The following is a 22,111-nucleotide window of genomic DNA, read 5'->3' on the forward strand; positions in this document are numbered from 1 at the left end:
ATAAAAACTACAGACTCTGTCTCCAGAAAAATGCACATTTGCACAGAGATCTATCATTCACACATAACATAAAAGAGTTCCTACTCCCAGAAGCTCATTAAGATTAATACTGAGATAAGAATCCCTCCTCTAAGACAAGTTACATTTCTAGGCTAATGCTAAATCTTTGGTATAAAAAAAGACTGATATAAGCTTCAACTGTATTCAAAGGAAATGCAAACTCATTTTCCTAAAGAAGAGGAGAAAAATGAAAGGAATGATGGGAAATGGGAAGGAAGCGCAGAAATTTGCTTCTACCTCACTTCTCCCCTCCTCCCTATCAGGACCAATACGGCCAAGGGCAGGCCTTACCCTTAAAAATAAGGCAAAGCTAAGGTCACTGAGGCTGTACAGAAAAGAGTTAACACAGCAGGCCTGAGACTGCTGTCCTCAGAAAGGCCTGCCTGTCCTTGGCTGGCATCTGGGAACTTAACTGGTAAACAATTCCCTACACTGATATAGAACTTTCCCTAAATAACAGTGGCTCATTGTGCAATCCATGTGGTTTATGCTGAGCATCTGCTTTCCCTTGGGCGTCTGGAATCTTGGTACTTGAGGGTGGCTACATGAACAGCCCCCGATAAAAACCTTAGGTGCTGTGTCTCTAATGAGTAACTTGTTGCTGGCAGGATTAGGCATTTCCTGTATGACTCTACTAGGAAAGAACTCTTGGAAACTTGAGCTTGGTTTCCTTCAGATATCACCTTCTGCACCTTCTCATTTTGTAATTTTGCTTTGCATCCTATCATTGTAATAAAATCTTAGGTGGAAGTATGACTATGTACTGAGTCCTGTGAGTCCTACGGAATCAGGGAGTCTAGGGGTGGTCTGCCTTGGGAACCCCATCACAGAGGCATAGTCCTACAGAGTTTCGGGTGGGAAAAACAGAAATTCTAAGCAGTAGCCAGAGGGATGGGTACTTATATCTGAAGTTGTTCCATGGGGGATGAAGATATAATAACAACAGATGATAGCCACTATTTACATAACACTTTTGTGCCAAGCACTATTTCAACCACTTTACGATGGATATTTAACTCAATAAGTTTTCATTACCTATGGGACAGTACCATTAATATCTTCATTTCCAACAGATGAGAAAGCCTAAAGCACTGAAAAAGTAAAACAACTTACCTAAGGTTACACAACTAGCTAACAGTAGCGCAGGTGTGAAACCAAGCAATCTGGCTACAGATTGTGCACTTTTACCCACTTTTACCCACTTTTTTATGCCTTCATAATTAAGTAGAGAGCATGTCCTAATAAACCTTGCACACAATCGTACCTTGAAATAAAATACTTTCCTTGTTAAGGGAGGAGGAGAGAAGGGACACTGAATACCATGAATAGAAGTCACAGAATCTCAGAAATGAAAATGACCTAGAGATCAACTAGACTAATAGGTTGGACGGTGCACTGACTGGATGCAGAAAAGTAACAAGATTTGCCCAAGGACATGCAGCTGGTTGGTGGTAGAGCATGGATAAGAATGCTGAGCCCTGACACCCCATCCAATGCCTTCTCTATTATGAAAACCTGCCTCACAGTCTTTCATCAGTTAAGAAACGCAATGTTTATCTGAAAAAAATAAATAATACAAAAATTTTAAAAAAACAGGACAAAATAAAATAAGGCCCAAAAGGAATTTAAACTGTCACTAGTTTTACATTAATTAATGAACATCAACTAAAAAAAAAGTTTAAACTATAACAAAAAATACTACAAATGAGGTTAATGACTGTATGTCAACATACAAAATTTAAATTAAATTAGAGTAAGCAACATTAGCAGTTTTAAGTATTTGAAGCAAACTGATTACAATTGTGGAATTTCACTTATACCTGGATATTGCACTTAAGTAATTTACTATAACTATACAATACTTTGTTTTTAATGAGAACCAAGAAAAATCCCATTACTACTTGTATTTCACAAGGAAATTTTTTATTCCGCCAACCAGTCCCTGTCATAACTGAAGCTTGTATAAAGAACTTGCCCTCACCCTGCTTGGACTAGCCACATTTTTCTCTGCCAGGTCTACTTTGGTCAAAACAAATATTGTCCTTCTTCCATGAGGATCCATTTGACTGACCAAGTCGGTAACAATGCTGCGTTCAGCATCCACAGATCCATCTGAAAAAAAAGATTGAAAAATGACATTGTAGGGCTTCCCTGGAGGCACAGTGGTTAAGAATCCACCTGCCAGTGCAGGGAACACGGGTTCAAGCCCTGGTCCGGGAAGATCCCACATGCCAAGGAGCCAAGGAGCAAGTAAGCCCGTGCGCCACAAATACTGAGCCTGTGCTCTAGAGCCCGCGAGCCACAACTACTGGGCCCATGTGTCATAGCTACTGAAGCCCGCAGGCCTAGAGCCCATGCTCTGCAACAAGAGAAGCCACCACAATGAGAAGCCCGCGCACCGCAAGGAAGAGTAGCCCGCACTTTCCAAAAGAGAAAGCCCATGCGCAGCAACAAAGACCCAACGCAGCCATAAATAAATAAATAAATAAGACACTGTAATGGTTACAAAGTAGGTTCTAAAAACTTCAACAGGCTACATCCTTGTGTCTACATTATAGTAAGAAAATTTTTCTTAATATTTTATCTTAGTTATGAAAAGACATTCTAGCCAATAAAAATGTCTAGGATGCCTACACAGTGAAATTTATCAAAATATCACCAACTTCAATTCTATTTACTAATAAAACGAACAAGTAAGAAGAGATAACAAAACATATTTATTTTGTATGTTTATGTAACATGCATCTGTAGAACAAAGCTCTGATTGCTAAGTAAGGAAGAATATTAGTGCAATTAAAATCTTTCAATAAAACTTACCTTGAATACATAGTATGATAGCATTAGGATTCTGCATATAAGCTTTGCTGATACTGAAAATAGTTTCTTTTGTGTCAGGAGCCATGCCTGATGTCACAGTCTTGAAGAAAAAGGTTTTAAATGTCATTATAAATGTCTTTCACAATAGGAAGATAAAACACACATTTTGTAGATACTTACATTAATCACACCTGGTAGGTCAACAAGCACCATCCTCTGTAGTCCAGGGCCCTTTACATTTAAGGATATGGTCTGTGCAGGGAAAAAAAATCCAAAAACCAAAAAACTAATTTTGGGAAGCAGCTTGTTAGGAATTTTTTGGTGACACATATTTTGAAAATTCTGTATCTCATCCATTCAGATATGCAGCTCAGAAAAAAATTATGCTTTTTCTGACCATAACAGTAATTATCATAGAAAATTATCCACAAAACTATATTCTTTGGAATATTAAAAGAAAAAAAAAGACTAAGCATCTTGGAACAGCTGCAATCTAAACATCAATGCTAACACCATGATTTCAAACCATAAACATTGGATTTCCATAAAACATTGTTGAAATGAATTGCAACACTTACCTCAGGGCTAACAGTACAGCCTTCTTTCACGTTTTTTCTCATTCGGAGTTCTATTTCATGTCTTAATGCTGCAAGCTATCAATGGAAAGCAACAAAATCCTAAGGAAATCTTCAGTTAAATATTCCATTTAGTTGTCTTTTGTAAGTTTACACATGTTATAAAAAGTTACATACATAAACCTCATACAAATTCTACTTACATCTTCCTCCTTGGTAAGATCAAACTCCCGAGAACTATCTTTAAACAAGGCCACGTGGTGAGGGCCTTCACTGAGAGTCACCTGAAATTAACAGAACATTGAGAAGACTGTATTTACAATTCCTATTAATTCCCACAGCACTTATATGGTTCTCATTTTCCAGTCAACATTATACAGAGTACCAAGCAGAAAGCCATCAATCTCAAAACTTGAAAAACTAAAAGGAAATCTTGCATTTCACTTCAAAGGTAAATTTAGGTAAAGGACAATTCATTTATTCAACACCTATTTATTGAGAGCCAACTGTGTCAGGCACTGCAGATGGGGGAACTCGAAGAATTGACTGTAACTGGTTTAGGCCTCATTATATACTGGGAGAAATATACAGAGAGAATAGGTCTGTGTAGCAAAACCTAGGATGCCACAGAGGAGAGCAGTACTAAGGGGAACTAAGGCAGCCTTCACCCAAGGAGTGACATTTGAGCAAGAAATTCTCTAACAACTTATATGTCAACAGTCAGTGGTTTCATGAGAACTTCTAAACTTCACATTCCTTAACTTTTCAGTTGTAACTTTTCAAGCTTCTCTATAATGATTCGATTTCACTTTTAAAAAACAATTCTGTCTACTAAGATTAGCTAAGCATACAGAGGATAACAAATAAAACCTAGCTGTTTGGAGACATCTGAGCAGCCTGGACTGAGTCCAGGACCCCAAAGGATCTGGATGGGTATATTCCTGCAGCTATTCTCCCTCAGGGCATTTGCTGATTTGTGGCACATGGTGGCCTGAAAGAGAAGTTTAAAACTTGTAGCAGTCTCACTGTGTTGAAGAGACAAAATCGGATTCCAGGGCTATCAAGCAGCCACCATCTAAGATGCCAAACTCTCAGAGAAAAATGGACAGCAGAAATAAATCTCCAAAAACTGAGCCCTACATTCTATGCACAATTTCCCTTTAAGGCATTTGCGCATTAAGGAACAAAGAAGCTGTTAAAGAAGTTAAAATATTAAGTCAAGATTTTGGCAATTTCACTCTTCAAGGGGAGACAAAAATCTGGAGTTTAGAGTCCATGAAGGAGGAGAAGTCCTGGTAAATACTAGTGAAGTAATGACAAACTGAAAAGAGAACAGCCTTGTCTGTTTCAAGGAAATCTGTCCATGATATCTGCCTGCTGGAAGAAAGTGAACTCCTTCCTAAAATATAGTATCAGCCATAGCCACTACAATTAGGGTGCTGGTTACGATGTAAAAGGTAGGTTCACAATATTTTTACAGTTAATTACAGAGCATGATATAGTCAGTTCATTATTTTCCCCCTAAATTTGTAATATTCCAAATGCCCATCAACAATAAAACGGATCTATAAAGTGTGGTATATTCACACAATAACACAAAGCAATGAAAAAGAAACTAGTTTTACACAACATGGTTGAAATCACAGCCAGACCCCAAACGATGCACTGTCTGAATCACACTAGACTGCCTGTTGTAATTATAAACAGACCTCAATTCTGCAAGACTTCAGCATCAGCCTCATTGTCTCACTTTCTACCACTATTCTAGCCTTCATTCTTGGTGACTTCAATTTTCCATTTCTCCAATCACTCTATACCTACTCCATCCATTCAGCTGAGTTAAAACATACACACACATCCTTGTGTCTACATTACAGCAAGAAAAACTCCTGATCTTTGTTCATGCCTGAAGGATGCTGCCTACTGATTTCTACACTAGCAATAATTCCAAATGCTACATATCAATTATTTCTTTTGTCAGAATTCTTCATTTTAACACAATGGACAAACTTCATTAAAGTGACTACTTTCCTGAGGAACTTCATTTGGCCTCTTTTCCTTTTTAACTGAAGTAGAGTTGACAAACAATATCATGTTAGTTTCAGTGTATAACATAGTGCTTCAACATTTAAATACATCACAAAATGACCACCACAGTAAGTCTATTAATCCAGAGGGCCTATTTTCTTACCTTAACCGGAGAACGTGTCATCATCTCCCCAGACCCTCTAGGGAATATTCGTGCTTGAGCAATCATTTCCAACACACTAGTTTTTCCAGCACTTTGATCTCCAACCACAACAACCTTATGACAAAATAAATACCACATATTCATATCTTTTGATACCAACTTAAATTTAATAGATTTGGAATGCTGCTGAGAAGTTTTAGTCTTAAAAATTATCCACAATTAAATGATTTTAAAATATCATCCAGAAAAAAATGATGGTTCATACATTGATGTGTATTGAAAACATAAACAGCAAAACATTAACTGGATCCATTATTTACAGCCAAATTTTTATTAAAAACTCATGCTAATTTAAACCACTAGTTTTAAAAACACATTAACATTAATATTCCACAAATCTTTTCCATAGCTAGTTTACTCTTTACAAAGACATTTTCAATTCTATAAGGTTAAATTTCACTCATGTACCTAATCTTATCCACCATTCAGGTATTTTAATATCATGGATATCATGAATACATAATGCCAAATATCTGAAAGCCTTACTTTATTATGCATAAATATAAGTAAACCAATGGACCAAAATAAAGAGTCAAACAATATTCAATGCTTAGGGCATCACCTAGAACACATGAATATTACACAGAAAATTTTATGTCTTTGTCTATGTCTATACATATGTGTATGTATTATGTATGTAACTTTTTAAAAAACTACAGTGCTTTTTTGCTAATGGGCAAGTTCACTGTGTACTAATTTTTTACTTACCCTTGGCAGATGATCTTGTGTATTATAACTGGCATCATAATCGGACAGAACATCAAGAACTTCAGAGTACATGTCAATCAAAGATTTCTATAAAATTCAAGAAATGAGTAATATAAAATAGTGAAAACATTTTTAAAAAACCACAGATGTGTCGATAAAAGAGCTGATACATTCAAAATGTTTCCATAATAATTGTATTGCTTTTCCTAGTTACGCAAATAAATATTCCTAGTAAATGTAAAACAGTACAGAATAAAATTCCATATGTTCTTATCAAATTTATTTTAAAGAGACAATGATTTAACACAGTATATTAATTCATGATTTCCGAACCTTCTAATTAAATGGTAAAAGAAGGAGGTTATTGTTTAATATTGAAGAGCTAACATTAAGTGCCCAACAAAGGAAGACCATTAACACCAAAAAACGCGCAATAAGGGGTCAGGTGACCAGCTGAAAGGAATGTTTGGTGTATGCGTCAGAGTGGGAGAGAAAGAGAGACTGAAGAACTGGTAGAGAAAGAATCACCAAGATTATTGTTAAATCAGTATGAATGATTAGTGTACACTGATAACTGGGCAGACTAAAATGTGAGAGCACCAGGGGCAGACATCTCAGTAAAAACAGTATCAAACACGGTGCCTGGAAAACTATAAGCTTCAAGTATTTGAGGAATGATTGAACATATACACACGCCTGGGAAAAAGGTTACTATCAAGCATTTAATAATTAAAGGTAAGTTTCAGTGCCAAAGTAGGAACAAAATGAGGGTCTACACTGACTTTCATCTCTCAACACCTAGAAATAAAAGGAAAGCAACTGTTATCCCCTCCACCTAAAAATAAACCAAAAACTTTTCGAATTTTCATTACCATTTCATTTTATGAGAGAAAATACAATTTCTCAGTGTTAATATATATAATTCTCAATATATATTAACACTTGGATGTGGTTTTTCCCATCTGCCATGTGCTGACTTATAAATAAAGTCATGCTATTTATTTGTTTTATGCAGTCGTAATTTGGAGTCACAACTATTAATACACGTTGGTTAAACTAGGGCTATATATCTTTGGACCTTGGCTACAAAATGAATGTGCCATGATTTATTGCAGTTTTGCTACGTACATATTCTGTTTACTTATATGACATTTAAGTTAAAAGAATTACTTCAATTTCATTTAGCACATAAAGGTTGGTTTAGTGGGGAATAATAAGATTTAATTAACTGATAATGGTAATTACCAATGTGCTGATGATAACAATACCAGCATGCTTTTTCAAAAATACTTTAAAATGTCTAAGGAACCTTCCAGAAGAAAACATAAACTATTGTAAAACTGGAGGAAGTGGCCTCTTCATTGAGTGGCAATACAAGTAAGGCAATGAAAATAAGACATATGTAACTTTCTATCAACTTACACTGCTGGTTTTATAGCTGTATAAATTAAGTAAACCTAGAGATAAACTAAATATTTCAGAAAAAATAAACTGATTCACAAGAAATGACTCTTGAAAGTATGAAAATTTATGGATATAGTATAAAATAAATGTTTGAAGATTATAATTTGTGGAAAGTCTTAGGAAGAGACCTCCCTATCCCCTAAGCATATCAGGTTAGAAATAAAAGGATAGAACCCTTTGCAGTTCCTTAATATCCGGTATTGATCAACACACAATGTGAAGTGGTAAAGTTCTCAGAGCGAACAAATTAAGACAAACTTAAAGTACCTTAAGCTTTCTGTGATGGATGCCTTTGTCATCTTTCTGTAATACTAATTTTCTCAATTCTTTGTTCTCCTTTTCTAGCCGTTCCAAGATTCTCTGGTACTTTAACTGCAACAAAATAATACATATAACTTTATAAGAAAGAGATGGGTTAAAAAATAACATTAAGTGTAAATTAAAATCTTCCAAGATCCTGAAGCAATATCTCCTGCCTACTTAAAATGAATTATTTCATTTAAAAGTCATCTATGAAAATGTTGAACAAATAAATTATGAATATTATCTCAAACAATGAGCTTCATTATAGTTTTCTATTTCAATTGGAATTTTGTTTGGAAAAGTCTTTGCTGTTTATGTTGAAGAAATTATTAAAAATACTAAAAATGAAAGGAGTTGAAGAAGGAAGTTCTTAAGTATCCTCTATGAAGCAATATTTCCTATTACAACAAAATTTTAAGTCTTCATTAAAGGGACATTTGACAAAAATTCAAACTCTCCCCATCCCCCATATTATTTTATAAAAATGATATAAAATAAAAATAGCTAACAGTACCTGACTATTCAGTATGTGACAGGCCCTTTACTGACTGTTTGACCTGCATTAACTCCCGTAAGCCTTCAAGTGAGGCCAAGGTTATACAGATTAGGAATCAGAGGTCAGGGATGCTTGGTAGCCTATCTAAGGTCACAGAGTTTTGAATACAGGTCTGAGTTGAGGGGTCAAACTCTTCCAAGTTTTGGTAAGTTTCTGTGGCCAGAAATTACACATTAATTTTTTAAATATTGATATAAGAACAATTTAAAGAAAACTAATACATTTAGACAGGCTTTTTTGTCAAAGTAGATGCTTGGCTATACAACGTTCTTCTAGAATAAATGTGATCCTTTTCTAATTGGTCTTCTCTGTACACTATTATTTCTTCTCTAAACATTAACAATGTTCAGAAAACTATTAAGAATTACTCTTTCCTATAACCAACTGGATGTTTATGTCCAACTTACAATAACATGACTCTTATAATGGAAAATATTTCTTAGAAAATGTTAGGTTGTTATAATCTTCCAAGCATACAGTAAATAACAAGAGATCACGGCTCTATCCTCAGAGAATGTCCAGCTTAAGCCAAATTAAAGAAAATATCATGTAATAGTACGAGACAGGTAGAACTACAGGCTAGATTCTATTATAAATATATTTTTACAGAATTTGTTCATCTATCTGTAGTAATAGTATATATAACAAAATACTGGTAGTTACCTAAGAATTAGTCTGTGCTGTCTAATATGGATGGTAGCCACTAGCCACATGCAGGTACTGAGCACTTGAAATGTGGCTAGCCTGAATGGAGATGAGTTAAGTATAAAATACACACCAGATTTCTATAATTCAGTAAAAATACATAAACACCACATTAATATTTCTTATACTAATTAGATGTTTAAATGATATTATTTTAGATCTGCTGGGTTAAATTTATTATTAACATCAAAATTCTACCTATTTCTTTTCACCCTTAATGTAAAAATTTTAAAGTGCATGGCTTGCATTATATTTCTACTGGACACTACTGATATAGATAACGCTATTATTACATCATGAACTCTCCATCAAGTGTTTGTCAATGCCTAGCAGCTGACAACAACTGTACAAATTGAAGGGTTGATATCAATAGGTATATATAGGGGTGGCAGGATTTCCACTGGCTCACTTCCTGGTAAATATGGAATCAATTACGGGGTCTACATTTTCTGGGGCTGGAAACACTCTTTAGTACAGGTGCCAATCTGCAGTCTTCCTACAGAGATGTGCTGCTGGGTCATCCTGCAAAGACGTCTAGACCAGTAATTCTCAAACTTAAGAATTCATCAGAATCACTTGAGGGTTTTTAAGAACAAAGGTTGCTCAGTTCTACACCCAGAGCTTCCCACTCAGTGAAGATGGGATGGGACCAATAATCTGCATTTCAAACAAGTTCCCAAAGGACATTACTGATGCTAATGCTGCAGAGACCACATTCTGAGGCCAATGATTCTTAATCCCTGCCTGCAGATTGTAATCACCTGACTGGGAAGCCATAACAAATATATACAGTGCTGCTCAGAGCACACGCTATTCTAACATATAGTCAAGTGTAAGAATAATGCATAGATATTAAGAAAACCTGGGACTCAAAATATACTAGTTCCTAATTTCATCTAGATTGTCCTTGTATTTTTTTCCCCTAAAAAGAGAGACCCAATAAGTCTTTTTAACTTATTCTTAATTATTGCATGTCATTGTATCTACATAGAATAACTAAAGATAGAGTGGGTGATGGGGCAACTTTTCACTAGAATGTTACCTACTCAATTACATTGCACAGAAAAAGTCTTTAATGATAATTGTTATCATCAATTATAAGAGAATAACTTTTCATAGTAGTGTTAGAAATACCTTTGGAAAGGTTATTATCTGATTGGCTTTGGGCTTCAGAGAAGAACTGTGGTAGACTCAACTCCAATTTCTTTAACTGTTACTTAATTAGCCTATCAATGTAAAATTGCAAACATAGATTTATATAAGGACAGGTCACTTTCCCCAGTTTTTGCCGTAGTTTTTCTTTAAAATTAGAAGCATAAGATTCACTAAAAAATAGGTTTTTACACATAAATTAGTTAATTAAACTTATCAAGTTCCTTCATTATTCCTTATTTCTCAATTAGTTTTTGCATTTGGGGGAGCATCTACTTATAATAATAAGGTTCTATCATTAAGCCACTCTAAATTTTGCTTTGTTAAAAAGATAAATTTCCATACCACCAAACTCAGAGTTTAAGAAAAACTTTCTGGTTCTTTTTACTCATCAGAATTACCTGGGTATGCAGAAGCTCTTCTTGAAGTTGGTCTATTTTCTCTTTGTCTGACACCTAAATGTTTAAAATAAATAATTTTATTGGAGTAGAATTAGGTTTATATAGAATATACAGTAAGTTAATTTTTTAAAAAAGCATTTTTAAGAGTGAAAACTACTGGCTTTATATGGATATTTAGTCAAAGCAAATTTTAAATCAAATGCTTATTTAAGTAAAAATATCTTATTCATTAATAAAAATAGCTCATCAAAATTTTATATTAAGTGAAAACCTTAAAAAGCAACCATCTTCCTATTGCCATTCTAGTCATATATGGCTGGCTTGTTAGAAAAACAAGAAAGCAACACATATGGTTACTATATTCTTGATAGGTTATTTTGTACTCAAGCACAGGGACTTGGATGCTTGGACAAATAAGGCAATAATATCCTTACAGAAATGTTTTGGGAAGTCAGACACATGTTATCATTTACAGCTACTGAAAAGTTCATTGGTCATAGTGTATCTTTAAGCAAACACTATCCATTTCTATTCTGTAAGTAGGAAAGCGTTTAATAAATGCAAAGAACAACTTGCATTTTCAGAGCTTTAAGCGGAGCCAGATGCTTATTTTTAAATTCAGTTCCAATGCAAGATCTGCTAACCCATAATAAAGCGAATGCATCAGGAGCAATGAAGTTGAGTAAAGCAACTAAAATTGATTTCAACATAAAACAAAAGTAGGATAAAATCCACAGGTATTGGGGAAACTACTCCGAATTGTTATTAATGTTAATATTTCTAAGATAAAATATTCAAAACAACAAAAAACTTTATTCTATAACAGGCTTTCAAGTAGTCACAATTCCAAATATAAAACACAATAATCAACTGTAATTAAAATGATGTCATTTATGACAAATACATGTAACTGTACTTTGACTCCCTGGTGAGATGCCGAAGTTGCCATTCTCAGTCTTTCAAAATAATTATCTAATTTCTGACACTCAAAATGTTTAGAGATGATTTTATTCCACAGGAGACAAAAATCAAGTTAAAATTCATGTAAATCTTTATTCATCTTTATTCATTGGCTATTTAAGCAGTCAAGACATCATGGTAGCAAATATATATGAAAACATTCTAAATGATTTGCTTATTGAGGTAGACGTTAATAACTCTCATCCATGCAATAAAGTTATTTTGAGAGTTTAATTCCTATTTCCAAATAATTTATCAAAATTTCCCTCAAAATTCTTTTTTTTTTTTTTTTGCAGTACGCGGGCCTCTCACTGTTGTGGCCTCTCCCATTGCGGAGCACAGGCTCCAGGCGTGCAGGCCCAGCGGCCATGGCTCACGGGCCCAGCCGCTCCGCGGCATGTGGGATCTTCCCGGACAGGGGCACGAACCCACGTCCCCTGCATCGGCAGGCGGACTCTTAACCACTGCGCCACCAAGGAAGCCCCTTCAAAATTCTTTTAAATAAAAATGACAATACTTGTTAGAAATGATAGGTATGTATCATTTTTTCCTAAAAAGCCTATGTCTAAAAATTCTAAATTTGGTTTGGTAATTAGAAAAACGATAATATAAAACAAACTTTGCCAGAGACTTGTGGATATAAGTGTTTTTCATTTGACTATGTGTTTGTAAAATGGACAAGAATTATTAATCGTCTCCTAAAATGTGAGGAAACAAGCACGTTGGGGAGGAGCCCACAACCCAAAGAACAAAATCTTAAAGGCCACTGAAGAAATAAATAATTCCATATTTTGACCATATGGCATGCCATCATACTGTAATAGCATGGTCATAAAAATTTTGTTATGCAGATTATATTCCCAATTCATTTTGAAAGTTTCTCTGATTTACTCTGTTCCGTTAACTATTCAACCAATGCAGTTAAATTAGTATGAAATGTATAAACAATATTAGTATAAACTGTTTTAGTTTTAGATGTGAATATTTAATGATTTCATGTAATATAAATTACAGTAGAAAATCCGACATTTCTCTATATCTGGGGCAATAATTAAGAAACTAATACAATTACACAAAGTTAGAATGTTTACTATAAGCCAAGGAATATAAAAGGTTACCTTGATAATTTGGTAAAATAAAAAGGATATATAAAGAGTTAAAATGATATAAGGTTATTAGAACATTACAAATACAATCTTTATGCTAATATTAGTATTTAGTACAATGACTGTTAAGATTTTCATAAATTTGGATTCTTAGGAATATTTAAATTTATCATGTGTGCTTCTGGCACGACTGTTAGAAACAACTCATGCAGTTTTACCAATACACTTCCTATCTGCTTAGTTTAATGTTAAATTAAAAGATTAATGTTATTACATAAAAGACACGTGATGGTGGAATCAAGAATTAGACCTAATATTTTCTAGGAAATAAAATCAAAACATTTAGGTTCACAAAATAAATATTAAAGATTAATGATAAGATACTTTTACATATTTTCTTAAGAGACTAGTACATGCTATTGTTAGTCTATCATTTATTTGAGGTCTTAACTAGCAACCTGGGTATATTTTATTTTGATGCACTTTACTGGTAAAATTCAGCTACTTACAGTAAGTTCTTGTCCTAATATATTAATTTAGTTTTCATTATGAAATTAATTTAAAACTCACCCTGACAGAAATGGGTATCAATAGTCTTGAAACCAGAGCTTTTCTACAATTCCAGGGCTGTAAAATTGATGGAGAAAGAGCGGAACCCTCTGCAGAAACAAGCTAAAGCTGAAAGAGAAAAACCTTTACTAGCTCCTCACAAAACCAAGCCTGATTTTTAAATTTTAAGATCTCTTCCTACTAAGCAATTCTGGACATTCTGAAATACAGAAATGCATAAGACTCGTAAAAATTTTTATGTATGTGTACATATTCACAGGAGGCAAACCTATCAATGGCGGTCTTAATCTGCTGTCTCTGCATGAGCTCCTTTGCTCAGATGATACAGGGTAAATCTATTAGCTGCTACTAATAAGACATAAATAATGAAGGCCTACTTATATTTTCAAGGTGTAATAAGAAATAATGGTCAAAAAGCAACAAAAAGTAGCTGTGGCTTTGTACCTCAAGCAAACCTCAAATGCTTAGAATGATAAAAATCTAATCAAATTAGGATTTTGGTCATTATGACAATGTAGGGCTGAAAAGTCATCTGTGTACTAACTATAGGGGGAATAAAGGGGAAGATACAGTAAGGAAACCATCTTTAAGGACAGTAAAAGGAATGATATTATTATAGAGGAGCATAAATTGTTTTTAGTCTCATTTACTTTCACACAAGGCAACTGTAAAGTGGGCAGGAACAAGCCCTGTTTCGTGCTCTACTAAGTATGCCTTAATAAACAAAACAGATGGAGGTACAGTCCTGCCAGTAGCTCTTTTACAAATGTGTAAAGTGAGGAATAAAAGGGTTACATGGATAATCCAATAAATATTAGGAATAGGAAGGATAACCGTAAGCCTGAAAAAAGGCTAGTAAAGTTGGCCCCAAATGAACATTAACCCTTGGCAGTGTAGAAAATAAACAATATTCACTACTGATATTGCTTAAATCATCAGATTCAACAGCACATCAATAATCTTAAACTGTATCTTAGAATCTTAAAATAGCAGATCTATAGGACTCATTGCAAATTATTTTACCATTATAAAAAACACAAGAACTACTAGTAACTAGAGCTATATTCATATTCCTAACTAACGTACCAAAACACAGTAGCTCCCTCCCCTTCTTTCTGTAACAAAGCTAAGGAACAGAGGGCTTAGCCTAAGCATCCAACTTGTTACAATATTTAAATGGTACTCTCAACAGCATGAGGAACAGAGAATGCTAAAGCACCATTTAAAGTAGGCCCTCCCTTGGGACTTCCCTGGTAGCACAGTGGTTAAGAATCCGCCTGCCAATGCAGGGGACAGAGGTTCAATCCCTGGTCTGGGAGGATTCCACATGCTGCGGAGCAATTAGGCCCGTGTGCCACAACTACTGAGCCTGCTCTCTAGAGCCTGTGAGCCACAACTACTGAGCCCACGCACCACAACTACTGAAGCCTGCACACCCTAGGGCCCACGCACCGCAACTACTGGGCCCATGCACTGCAACTACTGGCCCATGCACTCTAGGGCCCGGGTGCTGCAACTACTGAGCCCGCACACATAGAGCCTGTGCTCTGCAACAAGAGAAGCCACCGCAATGAGAAGCCTGCACACCGCAGTGAAGAGTAGTCTCCGCTCACCACAACTAGAGAAAACCCGCACACAGCAACGAAGACCCAACGCAGCCAAAGTAAGTCCTCCCTTGGTTTAACACAAGTAGGAAAATAACTTGTTTTCTATTTCTACCTATGTTATTCATTCACTGAAAGCTAAACAACATACAGGAGTTGATTCCACAGCCATGGAATTGAGAAAAGCCAGGTAGTGATACTGAAAAAATAAATGAAAACTATGATGAGTATTCTCAAGTATTAACCACCACCAAATGCGACAGGGTTAGTCAGCAGAATTATTGCACTAATTATCTACAATATTGGTTGATTTCAATATCAGAACCTACAGGAAGCTAATTATATGACTGAATCTTTTTTCCTGAGTAAGATTTGCACCTAACTCCAAAATTTTTCTTATCTAATATATGTAACACAAATAGCTGATTTCAAGATCTTAAGAGTATAATTTTAAAATCATTACATACAGTTCATTTGACTCTAGTCTCTTTAGAACATTAACCTTGGGATCTATACTATAGGATCATCTAACAGCCAAAAGTATATCTTTAAGAATTCCTTGGTTGCTCCTATAACCAAACATTTGTATACTGTTATGCTGAGTTTTATCAGAATCTGTTCTTTATTGACCAGAATTATATCAAATTTCCAATGTTCAATCCTGCAGTAGACAAGGTGAAAATCTGTGCTGACTTTATTAATAAATGTGGAAAATCTTTATACAAATTTATCATAGTATCTAAGAATAACTTTGCCCCAAAGTTAAGTCAGAACAGTTTCCTTCTGTAAGAAATAAGAATTCTCTGCTGATTCATTTTAACTAAAACAAATACATTTCATTCTTTAATTTAACATGGTCATTCACAGTAACCCTTTTCATTTTACAAATGAAAACTTGGAGAATAGACAAGTTGGCTACAAATTTAAGGTGACTCAATAACTGGACCAAGTAAGCTGCAATTCATAACTCTTATCTAAGTACAAATCCATGAACTCTCACAGATAATCTAATTTTCAGAAAATAAATTCCTATGTTTAATATTTTGGATTTACCTACTCTAGGAAAGTTGCATATCTCTATTATCTTTCATATTTTTACTTTGTCAAAAATAATTTCTCATAATTGGAGTCCATGAATGGATTAAGGTGACACGATCCTGGTAGAAACGGCTGATTAGTGTGAACATATCAGTAGCCCCCTTAAACCATCCATCACCTTGCGCTTCTGTTGGGCATGGCTCGTGCTATATTGGCCTGCGGCTCTGCGCGCTTCCTCTTCATGCTCTTGAATTTGCTGTTGTAAGAGAATGAGCTCACCAAGCAGACCCTGCCATGAGTTTACAACGAGGAGAAGAGGAAAATTGGGGAGGAGAACAATGTTAAACCAAAGGGCACGAGAAAGGAACAGATGTAAGTCAGAGAAGAATGGATAGCTTATAACAAAAATGGAAACTCAGTTATGTACCTTTAGAGCCACTATATAACTAGGTTCTGTACTACATTTCCATTTTTCTCCTCAGTAAAATTATGTCTCAGAAACATAAAACAGCATAGTTTAATAAGTGAAAAGGAAAATGCAATAAGTGACTGCTGAATAAAACGAGCCAGATATATAATATCAACATACAGTAAAACCGAGACTAACTGGAATGCTCAAGGAAGGTAGCACTATAGTTAACTAAATGTCCTAGTAACAGAAAAACTGAGAAAACAAATACTTCAACCCTTATTTTTGAATTGCCAATACGAACTAGTGTACGTTCCTGACTTGATACATATGGGGGAAAAAACAAAACTGAGTTTTGAACAGTGTTGATTTTGAAGGTCTGAATCTTCTAATTCTCAACCATAAGTTTCATAAGACTAAACAGAGAATACATAATAGCTTAATCACTTATTAAATTATTATTCTTAAGTTTTCCTTGACATCTGATGTCTTCAATTAAAGACCCCTCAAGGGACTTCCCTGGAGGTCCAGTGGTTAAGACTCCAAGCTCCCACCGCAGGGGGCGTGGGTTTGACCCCTGGTCCAGGAACTAAGATCCCATATGCCACATGGCGTGGCCAAAAAGTAAATAAATAAAGATCCCTCAAAACGTAGTTTTGAGCATCAAGTTAATCAAGGTTTTACATTAATTCATAATTTTACATGTCTACGCACAGAATCTTATTTGATTAAAATCTAAGGGTTTTTTTTTTTGCGAATTAAAAAATAATGTTTGAGGTACTGTTTTAGCTTTATACAACATCAAATAAGTAGTTCGACTGAATTTTCACTTTTTATAAGCTGTTTTGACATTAAATAAAAATGGCCTCTGAGAATATAACCAAGGATATATCAATTACTAAAGCACAAGCTCAATAAAATAACATAATTAAGATATGGAGATAATATAGTTACTATGAAAATAAAAATGAAACAAAACCCAGTTTGGACCTATGCACAAAATAATCATCATTTCTATGTTTAAAATTCATTCCATTTAATAATCATGAAATGTTCATCTGATGCAATGTATTCACTTGTGACATGAAACGAAAATACATGTCATTTTCTGTACAGTGTTTTTAATTGCTGTCTATTAGATAATCAACCTCAAGAAATGTAGGAGAAAAAACAACTAGCAATTGACAATGTCAGGAACCTTATATTTTCTCAATTAGAAACCCTAAAAAGGCAAAGTTCCAATGAATGAGGTCACTCTTTAATTTTACAAGAATAGTTTACCTGGGAGAACAATTTTTACCAAGTTATAATAATAAAAAGAATTAGGAAAACTAACACTCATTAGGAGTTTCAAATAGCTTCACGGCTTTATAAAATAACTGCCAAAAATATTCTATTTTGTATAGTACAATTATAAAGTTTCTTAAAATGAAATATTGGTTAACGTTACATTCAAATTTTAATTAGTAGACTCACCTGGAGGCTTAATAACTTAGTTTATATAATCCAAAGATTTATATAAATAAAAAAGTTTACAAGAAATAAATACAAATAGAAAGGATGTATTACAGTAAAGCACTTTAAATTAAGGGAAATATTAGCAAACAATTAGGGGGATTTTTATTTTGTTTGATTCTTAGTTTTAATACATTAAGTTATACCAACATAATGAAACTGGTTGACTTACTATATAAATCAAAGGATGAAACTGGTTGATATTTCTTCATGAAAAGTAAGAGAACATCAAAGTGGCAAGTAACATAACTAAACTTTCAACATTTGTTTCCAAATTCAATAGTACAAAATATATTTATAAAAACCTGCGGTTATCTTTTAACATGTATCTTTTAAATAAACACTTTTATGGTCATTGATAAATCTATCAAAGAAATGCAATGCCAACTCACTACCCTCATCATTCCCATAATTTTTTATGTCCTTTTTTTTTCATTTTTTGTATCACTGTCTTTCATCAAGCAGAAAGAAAAGTAATCCAACTCATTTTTATTCATTTAGTCATTTATCATAATCACTTCTTCTACTCATCCAAGTGTTTAGATTTCTCAAAACAGTTCCCTTTTAAAGATGGCTTCCCATGTTGGCTTACACATTAGTGTACCTGTGCTTTAATTAACATAATACCCAGTAGTATAAGTTATAAAATGCTAAAGCAGTGAGAAAATATTCCACATTTCTTAACTGTGCTGGTCTATCAGGCACAGGATTCTTGTTTATTCATAGCTTAAACACCCCTCCCTAATCCACTGTTATACACTGTACATACAAAGTGTATGGTAAATATCTAATATCTATTACAAGAAAAACACCCTCTCTTTCTAGTGACACCTCACTTTCCTTCCAAGTCTGTTACTGAAGCACTTTTATGTGAAGGTAGTTGAAATTAACTGTTACCTCCTAAAAAAAGTAGGAAGAAAACAAGAATTAGACACAGAAAAAGCTATATACACTATACTAAAAAAGGTTACCATTATCCAACTTTAGGCATCAAATCTCACCCTAAGCACAGCTGGATTAGCTTTTAAAGCTAAGGTTTGTGGAATAAGGAAGGGAAAAATGTGTGTGCCTCCTGTGCAAGATGAGGCATTTGTTCATGCCTCCTTACATGAACAGAACACTTTTACTCAATAAATATTTTCCCAAGTTCAGACATTCTTCTCTCAAGAAACAGCACATAATTGTTTTTTAAATGATATATATTACATTAAAAATGTACTAACTGTGATCTTTAACAATAGTTATTGTAAACAACCACAGATGAATACTCTCTAAACATCTCCTGGTTACTGTCAATTTGACGCTGCAGTTCTCATAGTCCCATATTTCATGTACAGTGTTCTCGGGTTTTTAAAAAAGTGTAACGTCAGACCAAGAAAATCAGTGATAACTCCAGAAACCAAAATGTCAACTGAAAATGCTGCAAATACCTCTAGAAGTTGATAAGCTTGTTAGAAAATATTTTTAAAAATCTTGAAATTATGACTCATTCTTATGTGAATACATTTAAAATGCTATATTTTTGGGAATTCCCTGGCAGTCCAGTGGTTGGCACTTGGCGCTCTCACTGCTGGGGCCCTGGGTTCGATCCTTGGTTGGGGAACTAAGATCCCACAACCCGGGAGGCATGGCCAAAAAAATAAAATAAAATAAAATATTGGGTTGGCCAAAAAGTTTGTTTGGGTTTTTCTGTAAGCTATGGAAAAACCCGAACGAACTTTTTGGCCAACCCAATACTATATTTTTAACAGTATTCTAAAGGGCCCATACCTTGTTTGTTTTTATACCTAACACACAGAATAAGGCCTGACACTTCAGATGTGTTATGGCCAGCACCTAGGATAGGGCTTGGCCCATGTCTGTTGCTTGAATGAATTAAATGATAACCTACTTTTACCTAAAAACGCACACAGTTTACAGCACAAAATCCAAATTGGGTTTCCTAAAAATTGCCTATTATGTAAATAAGCTACACATCAACCCTACAGTCCATTTTCCCACTTATCACAATCCCCAGAACAGATTCAACAGGAATTAAGGGGAGGAAATTAATCAAATAATGTTAATATGCTAACTCATGGAATAATTCTAAGTCTTAGATGATAATAATCATTATTATTATCATTACATTAGTATTCATTTAGTTTTATCATGTGCCAAGATCTTGTGCTAAAGGGCTTTACGAAATGCTCACAATAACCCTTATCAGGTAGGGTTCCCCCTATTACTGAAGAGGAAACCAAAAACTCAGAGAAGCTAAGGAACTTATCCAAGGTCACACAGCTCAGAAAACAGGAAAGACAGAGTCTGAATACAGGCAGTGTGACTCCAAAGTCTACACCTGATACCTGTTAGCTCTACAGTCTCACTATTTTCAAAGTGCCTTTGACCCTTCACGTTCAATTTACATTTAAATAAGGAAAATGGTAAAAGTGCAATATTTCGGAGGGCAAATGTAAATTACTCTTTAGAGAAGGAGTTGACAAAGTACAGTGGTCTACCTGAGTAGTCCTAGAGACCACAGGTTTGCAAACCTAAAATATTTACCATCTGGCCTCTAAGGAAAAGCTTGCCAACCCGTTTTATTAGTTTTAAAAGTAACTTGGGTCCAGAAAAGAACTTCGTGAAAGTGAAGACTTCTTTCCCCTTCCATTTAAAAAATATTCCTAGGCACTAAACTACTTTTCAAAGTTTGAATAATTCTGCTATTTCATTAGCTAAAAAGATCTATTTTCCTATTTTCCTCCCTCCCAGTAATATATAATTCAGCTCAAGATATTCACAGCCAACTAAAATATGTTTATTATTGGATATCAGAAAGAAGTATGTCTTTCTACTTGAATTATTTAATTTGCTCCAACTGAGAAATATCGCATCCTATTTGGACAATTTCTACAAGTAATTAATTTCAAGAGATGAACAAATCAGTCTATTACCAATAGTTTTTATCGATAATACAATTTCTACCAAATCCCCTTTGTTCTAAATTATTACCTAAAAATAGTGTTATGTACACAGTATTTATTTAATGTTTTTTAAATGACATAAAAATGCAATATGCTTATTATTAAGGAATAAAACAAGTATCTAACCAAGTACAGTTGCCAATTGTTAGCTGCTTAGGAAACCTAAGTTTCCTGAATCTGCGGCTACTTGATGGTGCTGGTTGTGAGAATTTCATTTTGCCACAGTTTACATTATTTGTTGCATGAGGAATCCCAGAAATGTTAAGTCCTACTTAAGCAACACTGCTTTGTTACAACTCAGAATTCCGAGTATAAGTGCTACCTTCACATTCTTGCTCTCTTCAATAGTTGTCAAATATTGAAGGCCAGGAGAAATTCAAAGGTAATCAGAGCAAAAAGACACATTACATAAAATCTTTGGGCCCACTCTTGTTAGCATTAATCAAATTTGCTTACTTTTTTTTTTTTTTGCGGTACGCGGGCCTCTTACTGCTGTGGCCTCTCCCGTTGCGGAGCACAGGCTCCGGACGTGCAGGCTCAGCGGCCATGGCTCACGGGCCCAGCCGCTCTGCGGCATGTGGGATCTTCCCGGACCAGGGCACGAACCCGCATCCCCTGCATCGGCAGGCGGACTCTCAACCACTGCGCCACCAGGGAAGCCCCAAATTTGCTTACTTTAAATCAGACTTTTACTGAGTTAAATCAACTGATGAATTGTGTTAAGAGTTCAGCATTATCCTAGGCGCTCTGAGAACAGAGATTTTGTGATAGAAATAGCCTATTAAACAGTAAGAATGAAAGCCAAAGTAAATAGTGTTTCATCTGTAAAATGTTTTAGATTGTTAAGAGAATAATTATTGGGACTAAAATGGTTATGGAAGGCTTCACAGAGGTGACAACTGAACTGGGCTTTCAGGATGAGTGGAAATTAGGCAGAGAAAAGGGAAGAGA

The 22,111-nt window shown here is 34.7% G+C and overlaps 1 protein-coding gene across 4 annotated transcripts in view; it reads right to left on the reverse strand.

The window, feature by feature from the left end:
- OPA1 (OPA1 mitochondrial dynamin like GTPase) overlaps positions 1-22,111 on the reverse strand; it is a 97,355-nt gene that overhangs the window by 62,534 nt on the left and 12,710 nt on the right. For 2 of the 4 annotated variants that reach the window (XM_060010929.1, XM_060010930.1), the window contains 10 exons: positions 16,449-16,559; positions 10,993-11,046; positions 8,143-8,247; positions 6,412-6,498; positions 5,644-5,757; positions 3,656-3,736; positions 3,456-3,530; positions 3,058-3,129; positions 2,878-2,977; positions 2,042-2,172 (listed from right to left, as the gene is read on the reverse strand). In XM_060010929.1, the coding sequence (XP_059866912.1) occupies positions 2,042-2,172; positions 2,878-2,977; positions 3,058-3,129; positions 3,456-3,530; positions 3,656-3,736; positions 5,644-5,757; positions 6,412-6,498; positions 8,143-8,247; positions 10,993-11,046; positions 16,449-16,559 (930 nt within the window). The remainder of the gene's footprint in view (positions 1-2,041; positions 2,173-2,877; positions 2,978-3,057; positions 3,130-3,455; positions 3,531-3,655; positions 3,737-5,643; positions 5,758-6,411; positions 6,499-8,142; positions 8,248-10,992; positions 11,047-16,448; positions 16,560-22,111) is intronic. The other 2 variants (XM_060010931.1, XM_060010932.1) reach the window with 1 other exon arrangement.

This window comes from Delphinus delphis, chromosome 4 (genome assembly GCF_949987515.2).
Source record: "Delphinus delphis chromosome 4, mDelDel1.2, whole genome shotgun sequence".
Classification (NCBI taxonomy): Eukaryota; Metazoa; Chordata; class Mammalia; order Artiodactyla; family Delphinidae; genus Delphinus; species Delphinus delphis.